This window comes from Penicillium maclennaniae (assembly GCF_028827695.1).
Source record: "Penicillium maclennaniae strain IBT 15551 chromosome Unknown utg000003l:1.0-5670915.0:1.0-5674809.0, whole genome shotgun sequence".
NCBI classification, from domain to species: domain Eukaryota; kingdom Fungi; phylum Ascomycota; class Eurotiomycetes; order Eurotiales; family Aspergillaceae; genus Penicillium; species Penicillium maclennaniae.
Window position 1 is genome coordinate 4209159 of NW_026623215.1, and position 12500 is coordinate 4221658.

General features: G+C 42.4%; 1 protein-coding gene across 1 annotated transcript; it reads left to right on the plus strand.

Moving 5' to 3' along the window:
• Nucleotides 1–10942: 10942 nt before the first annotated feature.
• On the plus strand, nt 10943–12262 carry N7477_003696 (FAD-dependent oxidoreductase; the record flags this gene model as incomplete). The annotated part of the gene is made up of 2 exons (XM_056965359.1): nt 10943–10960; nt 11015–12262. The coding sequence occupies 2 exons, from the start codon at nt 10943–10945 to the stop codon at nt 12260–12262; spliced, it is 1266 nt and encodes a 421-aa protein (XP_056825312.1).
• Nucleotides 12263–12500: the final 238 nt, after the last annotated feature.

Here is a 12500-nt window from a genome sequence, read left to right on the forward strand (position 1 = left end):
TGGGGTCTCATCATTCGCAGCGGGGCATGCCTAGAATGTCGAACAGGCGTCAGAGTATGAAAATGGCCTAGAACTGGACATTTTCATGGATACCTTTCTTTTCCGAATCTGGGAATTTTCCAAGAGATATGGTATGAGGGAAAAGATGCTCCTGCTAGGTCGGCCGCGAGAGATCGCCCCCGAGGGCCGAGCTTTGATTCATACGACCGAGTCGCTAACTGTTAGTTCCGCAAATTTTTCCGCGTTCTTAGATGCAGAAAACTGTCCGAACGGACCAGACAAATTCTTGGTTTCTGGATTAGTCCGTGGGTCGCTCGTTTGAGTAGTAGCCTCGTGGTAGCCTTCTGGCAGCCTCGTCCATGACAAAAACCATCCAGAAGAGAGGATTTTTGTTTGCAACTAGAGTGGTGGGATGGTGGGGTCGAGTGCGAACAGACCGGCTCGTGTTGCACCTGACTTTGATTTATCGAAACTTGATTGATTTCATGGCTTGGGGTAGCGGAACTATACCTGCCGACGGTTGCCAGTCCTGAGCAATCGTATTATCTGCACCAACTTCAAGCAATTCGTTTCCAGCATCTAAGAAATTTTAAGTGGCTGCCTGAATCCTGGTCGGTCGCATGCAGGCCACCGGCTGTAGATAGCTGATCTACCGGAAGCCATTGTTTCAAGGATGATTGAACTACAGACAAATTGTATTTGCAATACAGGCACATACAGTTGTTGTTCATAAGTCAGAAATACTGATTTTGCCGCCTCAAATTCTGCCATATTTTCTGCCGTATAGAAATTTCTGAATTCTTCGTGCTTATAGGTCCCCCTAACCATTGAATTTTCTACAGATACGGAAGCGCTGTTGGAGCCCTTGCTGATCGAATAAGAGACATTGTAGCGTTGAAAATGGGGATTCAAACTTACGAAGCCCCACTGTACGCCCCGCGTGAAATCCAATTCAGTGAATATGCCTAACTATAAGAAAAAGCTCACGCGATCTTTCGCATAAATATTGCGCTGAAGGCAGGTAACGATACTCTTTCGTCATGCCGCGGTTCCTTCACACGGGTACGCCAGACTAAACTTATATATACCATATACATAACCGTCAAGTTCAAAATCGCTCAGAATCATTACCAACCAACTATGTCCTTCGTGAGCAAACCTTGGACATCGCTCTCGCGGATGCTAGTTAACCTATGATCTAATCAAGACCATAACGGGATCACGACATGGAAGAGCGCAATAACACAAGCTAGTACCGTAAGGTTGGCTCAATGAAGAGGTCAAGGACCAACATATCAGGCGGGGTCGCAACTGCCAAGCAGCGGCAGCCGCAGTAGCAGCAGCGTGAAAAGTGCCGGATCGGTGCCATTCAGGCTTTTCTCTTCAGGGCGACAAAAGAAGGCCAGACTGAGTCTTCTCGTCTGAACTGACGAATTGGGTCTTTGTACTCTGTGTACAGAAGCACGAGCACGGGCTGGACCAAATTTCTGTTCTGACTTACTACCGATCAATAAAATGGCCTCTCCCTCCTCTAAGGTGACTTTTTGAAATATATCATTTTCTGCCCCGATTGCCTCGCTGCCAACCTTGTTTGTGGACTCGAGATTTGCGATCTCGAGGAGATCGCTCTTGTCCCCAGGCGCATGAAATAAGAGCGTAAAAAGCCACTATCGATATGTGGGGGGTTAAAATATTTATCGTGATCACGAAGCCGCTGCGATCCGTAGAGATGGATACCTAAGGTATCGCGAGTGTCATTCGGCTGTTGGTTCACACTCGGAATCTTGGCCCTGTATGATGGAGAAATAAACGCGAAGTAAATCCTTCCGGAATAGCGTCCAAGCCTTCAGGCATGCATCAGATTTGCGTCTTGTGACCGACAGAGCAGTCTTACCTGATGCAAAAGTCCTATAGACTCGTGAAGTTTTTCTGGTGGGCTCCTTGACCCGTTGAGATTTTCCTCCAAAAACAATGGATAATAGAAGCTTTGCTTGGGAATATCTTCTTTGTTCCGGACACGCTCAGATAGGAACGGCGAGAACCCTGTAGTTAAGTTCTTGGTGTTATTACTTTCTTGGAAGAAGGCTTCCGCCTAGAGCTATGTCAGGAGATTAGGGTCGAAGCTGCAACTGGAGTCATATCACTGACCTCTGAGAATACGTTCTTGCAATCAAACTTGTCCGCTGATACCCGAACGGCACCATATTTCACAAATGACTTCCGTATCTGCAGGATCGCGCTTTCGCTCGGTTGTTAGAAGGGATTAAGGTGCGGTAAAGAAAGCGCACGCGCTGCAGACGTCGTGTGCGTAGTTCGGAGACGAAGGTAACAGCGTCTGAGTACAGTAATATCGTCGCCAGGGGTTGCTGCATTGTGTGAGATTAAGAGCGCCGCCACCCCGCATCCACGCAATAATCACGTTTTTGTCTATCAGCAGGGCTGGACCCTCAGGACCACTTGACCATGCATTGAACATTACGATTTTTCGTTGTTTACTTCACGGAATGGCAACAGAGGCTACTTGCAGTTAGAAGTCGACATCATCATTGGTCGCAACCGAATACTCACACTTTCCCGGAGATCGCCGAGCTGCGGCCGGTTTCCTCTACTCTCTATTGGGCAGCAGGAAGAATTTTATACTTGGCTTCAATCTATCATACCTCATGTACTCGACTACGGGCAACGATTACTAACGGGCCGAATCGTACTAGCCAGACCCTCGTCGCCGGATGCGTTTGGCCACTTCACTCCTTCTTCGGACGACGATGCGACACGAGTAATATTGCCTCCTCCACTCGCACAGCTTCCGCGATAGAATCAGCAACAGATTTTTGACAATATTTCATATGGCTATAGCAGCTGCTTGCAGCAAGCGACGGGTATAAAGTGTGCTCGAATCTCACTTGGCTAACCCCTCTTGCTAACACGGACGTTCTCAAGATCCGGGTCACTCTTGAGAAGAAGCCCTTCTCATGGTGATCATGTATAAAAACATAAAATTTGAGACATGGGTGCCATGTCTCAAATCAAATCCGATAGAAGTATGTTCTGGCTGATCATCAGATCAGTCATGGGTTTCTGGCTTTGCCTCATTCTGGATATCTGATTCATTTCGCTCGTTCCAACGGGATCAATTTTCCGGTTGTCAAACGGTAAAGGATTGTTGCGATAAATCATACATGTACTGTATGGATACAGACAGTGGACTGTCTGTATCCATCCGACCCGCTAACACGATGTATCGATCAATACCGATCTTGTGTATCGTAACCATTGTACGCCAGGAATATGACAACCTTGGAATTTCCTAAGTCTGTCCGTTTCACCTTCACCTTCATAGGAATGCAGCATCCTTCAGACCCTCGGCTTAAAAAGCCGTCGACATACAGTCGTGAGGCGGCCATCTCCGCTATAACGGATCTTTACGAATCTCTTACCACTCTGCTGTACGTGGAGCCAACCGACATTCTCTATCCTCCACCCGGAGGATGGCCGCACATCACCCAGGAAAATGAGGCATTTGCCTCTCTCAATAAAACAGAGGAAGTTATCAAACTGCTTCGCCACTTGCCATACCTAGACTCCAGGCGCAGCCAGTGGTATATCAGACCATGGAGCACTGTATGTGATTATGGGAACAAAGATCCTCGCAAGTATCTGCCTGTCGTGCCCGATGAATTTGAGTTCCCACTATGGGTGATTAATCTCACGGATTCGGGGAGATACGGCCAATCACTTATATTTGACACATCAGATGGTACGCGAACTCACTCCCGGCCCCGAAGCATCTTCGATATCCGGTTTTTAATCTATGTTCCAGGTACCGCAACAGAATATGCACCCGATAGGTTAATATATAAGCCAGATTACGCTGAGGAGGATCCGCGATATTGGCGCGTTAAATGTGAACCAGAGACTGAGCCACTGGTTGATCGCTTGGAATTTTTTAAACAGAGATTTCAAAATCTCAATTGGATCCCGCACGTCCAGAAGGTTGGATCCTGGCCAAGAGTCTACGAATGGTACGAGGAGCCAACTCGTTCATATGGCGATGATAAGGGAAAGGTAGGTCACTTGTCGCATTGTTTTTTTTTTGCAAAAGACCCGGCGTTCGCATTAATTTAACACAATCTGCAGGTGATGCGCGATATTTATCTCGAGCATGGGTGGCCGGATTCCTTCGATCGAGAGGCGTGCCAGCAGGCACTGGAGAAATCCTACTACGATCACTTGAAAAATAGACGAAAAAGTAGATTACAGGGAGCTCAATCGATTATAGATTGATAATATGTCAAATACTCCGCAAATTACATATTGAAATAGGAACGGCTCGACGGCTGTCTGGCGATGCAGACTGGACAACACACATATATACACTGCCTGTCTAGTGTAGAGGACGCTGGACGGGCCGTACTGATACCCTGTTACGGCCGTACGGGATAACCTTAATACTATATTATAAATAGAAGAAATAGGGTGAACCTAAATGAATTAGGTAGTGTAGTGGGAGAATTGGTGACATAATGAGCCTATGTGTGGCCTCAGGCATGATTTAATGTCTGCAGTGCATAGTACATCTCCAGACACACTTAGAGGGAGAGAAGTCATCTACCCAATTCATTCAGGATTCACCCAATTTCTTCTATCCATAATGCAGTATTAAGATTATCCCGCACGGCCGCAATAGGGCATCAGTACGGCCTCACCTAGCATCCTTTATACCAGATAGGCAGTGTGTATGTGTGTGTGTGTGTGTTGTTTAGTCTGTATCGCCAGATAGCTATTGAGCCGTTCCTATTTTATATTGGCGTCCCCGGGAAGGCTCTTTTGTTAAGGCATATCACTATACGAAGAAACACATACCTAAAGGGTGGGGATCGCGTTTGACCCTAAAGGCTATAAGACTATCTAAGACCTTAAGCGGGAGACTATATTCACCAGTGATTGCGACGGTATATAGTCGGTGCGGACAAATAAGTGACTAGCCGAGATATAGTATTCTCCTAAATATATCTAGTTCCTACGAGGAATGCTATCGGACTAATATACGGGAGATATAGCGGTACTTTAGATACTACTAAAGATATAGCCTATCTAATTAAATACGGTGGCCGAGCAGGGGTACCTAGGTATCCGATAGCTATAGTACTCCAACACACAGATAATATTAATATAAATAATTCTATATTATAAATTATAAGAAAAGGAAGTAGCCTTAATAAGAAAAAAAAAAAAAAAAAGAATTATTAAAGAGATATGATTAAAAGTAAAGCGTACAGAGTTAGTATTTCTTTTTAGCTAAAAAGCTATCTCTTTTTTATAAGTAAGTAATAGCGTATAATATATAAGGTATAATAGCTCCTAAGCTATCAGACCTTAAGGGTATTCTAACCTTTATAGATTATCGTAAACCTATACTAGAAAGATCCGAATTAACCGTAAGTGGTAATAATTATACGGATAATATAGATTATAAGTATTAGTTACTATTGTCCTTAGCCGAACCGCCTAGTAAGGTATAAGCTATATCTTATTATTGGAATATAGACCAATGCTACATAGAAAGATCTATCCTTATATTCAACATATAAGACCAGATTGCATTGATCACGTGACCAGATTTTTCTTCTATCAAAATGATGTGTTGACCACTTCTGATTCTGGTCCGCGGCCCTCCCCCGAACGATAGGCGGGACCATATTCCTTTAGGGGTAAATGGTCCGCCTTCAGGCATGAATGGTCCGTTCCTTCGGGGGTGCTTTCGGGCATGCCTTGCCCGCGGACTTCGACCATGGTCTTCGGACCCCGGTGAACAGACTTCGACCCTCGGTCCCCTTAAGGATAGGCGGACCACTTTCCCTTAGGGGTAAAATGGTCCACCTTTAGGCATGCATAGCCTGATCCTGCGGGGGTGCTTTCGGGGTGGCTTAGACCGTCGATCCTTGACATCATTCTTTTCGCTTCTCTTCGGTTCCCTTCTTTGCCACCTTCATTATGTTGCTGCCTAGTGTTTGTACGTCATTTGTATGTTATTCTAGACGTCATTTCTAGGCTATCCTAGCCTATAAATACGTCCTTCTTGTCTAGCAGATAGAATCAAGTCAGTTCTACTTTCCTGAAGTCAGTTCTACTTTCCTTAAGTCATTGTCCACTTTCAAAAGTCATCTCTACCTTCTTCTATCCTTCTTCCTTTGATCCTCAGGACTGTGGTTCTGCCTTCGTTTAGGCTATATCTGCTTATAGTCTATCCTACGACCTTTGACCTTCCACCTTTGTCTGGCACTGACTGACCCAGCCGGACTAAGGTTGATCCCACGGACTTAAGGGGCCACGATCTGCTTCGTGGTAGCTTTCCCCTTATATCCCAACACTTATCCTTATATAGTTTAAGTGCCTTATTTCTCTGTATTACTAGCTCTAGGATCCCTAGGAGCACTATACTTTAATAAGACCGATATCTCTAAGTTCCTAGAGAAGCTATAGGATATATATTTTAGATATAGCGTTAAAAGCGATAAAGATATTATAGGTATATTACCTTAGTACTACGCGAAGATTACTAAGTCTTAGGTAAAGAGATAAGACTCCTAGCTAAGAAAAGACTAAGATACCTTTAAGGAAGCTTTCTTAGAGTATTTCTATAATAACGATAGCGAGTAATAAAGGTATATAAAGATATACCTTTAATCTCTTATATAGGTTAAGCGAATAATATAGGATAATATTCGCTTATATCTTAATAAGTTCGATAATATCTTTAGCTATATCTACTTAAAAGGCGAGGTTAGCGATATAGATAGGGTAAGTCTCCTTATCTAAGGACTTTTATAGTAGCTTAAGGAGAAGGTTATTAAAAGGTATTCTTATAAGTAGTTACTAAAAGGGACACTAATTATCTATTCGGAGGTATATATAGTAATTAGGTTATATATTAGAGAGAAAACCGATATTTAGAGAATTCTTTTAACTATTAAATCTTCTCTAAGTAACCCTAAGCGTAACTAATAACTTTATCCCTTATAGTAGTTACCTACTACTATTATAAAGCCTTAGGAAAATCGGTAACTAATTATTAGTTAGGTCTAATATTAAGATAAATAGGATAAGAAACTTAGAGAAATATAATTATAGATAGAGGCACTTACTCTTAAGCTATAGGCTAAATAAGATATAAGAAATAATATTCGGTACGAGCCTAATAGAAAAAACCCTTTAAATAGCCTCGGCGCTAATCCTTTAGTAAAATATTAGATATACGGAGGTACCTACTTCTCTTAACTAAATTAATATCTATCTATCTGCGATATATAAGGCCGTGATATTATATACTATAATATTATAAATTAGATAGTTTTAGGCACTATTAAATAACTAGGCCTAAGACTACGCGTAATCCTAGGATAATTAAACTAAGAAGCCTTCTAAGCGTAATATAATAACTAAAAGAAGTAGGAGTTATATAGAGTATCCGTATAGCTAAGTAATAATATTACTTATATTACTCTTCTTGCTCCCCTTTATCTTACGAACCTAAATATATCTATCTACTCTATTATTACTATACTTCTTAGTACCGCGCCTATATAGGAGAAGCTTAAGGAAAGTAAGGATAAGAAAGTAATTATCCTATTTAGTGCTATTAACGCTATTAAAGGCTATCCTATAAAGCGCTATAAAGACTAAGATATTATTAGAATAAGGAACTCCTAGACTAGTAAATTCTAACTATATATTATCAATACTAATAATAATAATATAATATAAGATAGATAGCCTAAAGAGACTTTGTGGGAGATCCAGTGGGAGATCCAATAAGAGATCAAGTCTTTTATCCTTCGATGAATAAAAGAATATTTCCTTAATAGGAAACCTTAGGGTATGATATGATGATTGAAGAAGAACTATTTTTTTTTGTAGAGAATTGCGGACATATTTATATCCAATCAACAATATTCTAGGCCTATATTAGACTTGCATTGTTTTAAGTCTAGGCCTGTCTTGCTTTGAAATCAATTATAGTCTAGGCATCATTTTTAGTCTAGACCTATTGTCAAGGCATCATTAATAGTCTAGACCTATGTCAAGGCATCATTAATAGTCTAGACCTATAGAACACCTTTTAATAGACCTATTATAATTAGGTGGCTTTTCGTATTTTCCTGACCAATTATAAAGATCATAGTCTTCTTGGATGACTAAAGGTAATGCTGACAGTCCTTGATAATGCTGACAAAGATAATGCTGACAGTCCTTAAATATGCTGACACTCTATCTTTAGGCGCTATATAAAGCTAAGTAGCTCCGTAGACCTATTACTTATACCTAAATTCTAAGTCCGGTCGGTCGGTAAATAAATTAATATTATATCGCGGGTACTCGGGCTCTCTTAAATATAAGTTATTAGTAAAGTCTTACCGAAAGAATCTTATATTATAAGATAAAATTACTAATTAGCAAAAAGAAAAATACTTATAGATAAATAAACCTACTAATATTAGTGCCTTAGTAGAGATAGAAAGGGGTAAGTTAGCTATATAAAATATATATAATTAAAGATAGTGTAGTGGGAGAACCGGTGACATAATAGCCTATGTGTGGCCTTAGGCATAATTCAATATCTGTAGTGCATAGCGTACCTTTAAGACACACTTAGAGATAGATAAGTTATCTACTAAAATGGGAACGGCTCGATGGCTGTCTGGCGATGCAGACTGGACAACACACACACACACACACACACACTGCCTGTCTGGTGTAGAGGATGCTGGGTGAGGCCGTACTGATGCCCTGTTGCGGCCGTGCGGGATAATCTTAATGCTGTATTATAGATAGAAGAAATTGGGTGAATCCTAAATGAATTAGGTAGATAACTTCTCTCCCTCTAAGTGTGTCTGGAGATATACTATGCACTACAGATATTAAATTATGCCTAAGGCTATATATAAGCTTATTATATCACTAATTCTCCCACTATATATTACCCCTCCTGTCAGCATATTTAAGGACTGTCAGCATTATCTTTGTCAGCATTATCAAGGACTGTCAGCATTACCTTTAGTCATCCAAGAAGACTATGATCTTTATAATTAGTCAGGAAAATACGAAAAGCCACCTATTGGAATATAGACCAATGCTACATAGAAAGATCTATCCTTATATTCAACATATAAGACCAGATTGCATTGATCACGTGACCAGATTTTTCTTCTATCAAAATGATGTTTTGACCACTTCTGATTCTGGTCCGCGGCCCTCCCCCGAACGATAGGCAGGACCATTTTCTTTAGGGGTAAATGGTCTGCCTTCAGGCATGAATGGTCTGATCCTGCGGGGGTGCTTTCGGGGTGGCTTAGACCGTCGATCCTTAACATCATTCTTTTCGCTTCTCTTCGGTTCCCTTCTTTGCCACCTTCATTATGTTGCTACCTAGTGTTTGTACGTCATTTATATGTTATTCTAGACGTCATTTCTAGGCTATCCTAGCCTATAAATACGTCCTTCTTGTCTAGCAGATAGAATCAAGTCAGTTCTACTTTCCTGAAGTCATTTCTACTTTCCTGAAGTCATTGTCCACTTTCCAAAAGTCATCTCTACCTTCTTCCTTTGATCCACAGGACTGTGGTTCTGCCTTCGTTTAGGCTATATCTGCTTATAGTCTATCCTACGACCTTTGACCTTCCACCTTTGTCTGGCACTGACTGACCCAGCCGGACTAAGGTTGATCCCACGGACTTAAGGGGCCACGATCTGCTTCGTGGTAGCTTTCCCCTTATATCCCAACACCACCTAATTATAATAGGTCTATTAAAAGGTGTTCTATAGGTCTAGACTATTAATGATGCCTTGACATAGGTCTAGACTATTAATGATACCTTGACAATAGGTCTAGACTATTAATGATACCTTGACAATAGGTCTAGACTAAAAATGATGCCTAGACTATAATTGATTTCAAAGCAAGACAGGCCTAGACTTAAAATAATGCAAGTCTAATATAGGCCTAGAATTTTGTTGATTGGATATAAATATGTCCGCAATTCTCTACAAGAAAAATATAATTCTTCTTCAATCATCATATCATACCCTGAGGTTTCCTATTAAGGAAATATTCTTTTATTCATCGAAGGATAAAAGACTTGATCTCCCATTAGATCTCCCACTGGATCTCCCACATAGAGACTATATAGTCTTAAGATAAGAAGAACCGGAAGAAGAGAAAGCGGGCTAATAGGGAGAAGCGAAAGAGTAAGAAGGCTAAACTATTATTACCTATATTATATTAGTTAGATAAAAGTAATATAAGAGAAGCCGCCACAGAATAAATAAGCCTAACTAAGCTATTGACCGATATATTAGGTCTATCGCCCAGAAAGCCCTAAGCTACCCCCTAGTTAGAGCAGGGCCTTCTGGGCACTCTATACTATTTCTATTTACCTATATATAAACTAGAATTTTGGATATAAAAACTTAATTTTAAATGCATAAGTCGTGAGACTAACTAGCAAATTGGGGACAATTCAGATAGGCGCGCACTCTGCGCGCGCCCAACGGCCTTGTTGAAGTGTATTTAGACGTCCCGATGCCCTGCTCGCCAGATCCCAATTGTAAATGTTCTAAACCTTCAACATTCAGATTACTGATGCGACCGAATGATAATGTATTTAGTCCCACGTGACGAAAGATGTACAATCTCTGTTCATTTTGAGAATCTAAATATTCGGAATATCCCGGTCGAAGCCTAGACCAGACCATTGCAAGATTTCCACGTCCTAGAATATGAGATTTCCGCTCCGCGGGCTAAAATACCTAAACTGGACTAGTGTCCGCGGAGCCCAGAGGCAGGACGAAAGTATATGAATTCTAATAGTTCCGGATTGAAAGGATCATCAGAATCAATCAACCATATCATCTGCACCAGAACCGAGGGTAAACGAAAGAGACTATGCCGGAAATTCGAAAGGTAAGACCAACCCATTTTCCCACAGCCCCAGGTGCCAACCAGTCCAATCTGCAGGCAATCATCATTGGCGCCGGCCCCGCTGGCCTTGCAGCAGCACTGCGTCTCCACCAACAGACAAACATAAAATGTACGGTCTACGAGCTCCGTTCTTCGCCCTCGACGCTAGGTGGGGCGATTGGAATCCAGCCCAATGGTCTCCGCCTCCTACACCGACTTGGCGTCTACGATGCAGCCGTAAGCAGGGGCTACGGTGGACGCAATCTGACGATACACTCGTTGCGAGGTCATGTACTTGGGTCGATCGATCATGTTGGTTGGGCACGGGAGAAGACGGGGTTCGGATATCTGCGAATTAAGAGGAGAGATTTACAGCAAATTTTGCTTGAGGAGGTTGAGAAAGCGGGGATTCCTGTTCGGTTTGGGAAGAAGTTGGTGAAGATTGATGATCGTGTTGACGAGGTGAGTGTGGTGTTTGAAGATGGGGAGACAGATGTGGCGGATCTGTTACTTGGGTGTGATGGGATTCATTCCTTTGTTCGAAGAAAATATATCGACCCAAGTCAGATGGCGGAGTACTCGGGATTGTCGGGGATCATGTCCATTGTTCCGGCTGAGACTGTTTCGTTGGAGGTCATGGACCAGATCTCTGGGCTTGAGGCAACGATGACGGAGGAAGGAATGATGGCATTGAACCCATGCACAGCTACTAAGGATGAGTTATTCTGGTTCTTTACCAAGGAGGTCCCGCTTCCCGAGTCTGGGGATAGTCGCGATGGATGGGAGGTGCATGGGAAGGGGGAGGTACAAGGATTCAAAGACATGCTTCTTGAAGTCTTGAAAAATGCGCAGGGAGATTGGGGAAGCACGCTGAAGAGGGTTGTCAGCAGCACCTCTGTGGTCAAGTTCTATCCCATTTACCGTCTGCCTCTCGGCAAGGCGTGGTCCAAAGGCCGTTGCGTCTTGGTCGGCGATGCAGCCCATGCCATGTCGCCGCATGCTGGACAGGGAGTTTCGATGGCGCTCGAGGATGTCTTTTTGCTTTCCCGGCTCCTCGAAGATGACGCACGCCCTCTAAGTGAGGTTCTTGAGAAATATGATGCCATTCGCAGACCACGTGTTGACGAGATCTTCGAGATGGCCAAGGACAATGGCGAGATGCGAAAGAAGTCTACTTCATGGGGACTTTGGTTGAAGGAAATCAAAGTGTCCATGGCATTAAGCATGGTGTGGGTCTTAGGATTGGACTTGAAGGGGGCGAGACAAAGTCACTTGGTCTATGATATTGACGAGGTGACGCTGTGATTTTACTTTCTATGCTTTGCGTTCAATTCCTGTAATGTTCTCTTCGCCCTTAAATTGTGTCTACTATTCAGAAAGTGAGAAATTAACCGTCCTAATCCCTCGATATAATACCATGCTTGCAGGGACATCCGATATTGATGCTTGGAACCTAATTTTCATTGAATTGATAAGTTTCTTTTATGCTGCAATGCTTCGAGCCAGATGCTTCACAGGACTAGAACATCCGCTCAACGAATGC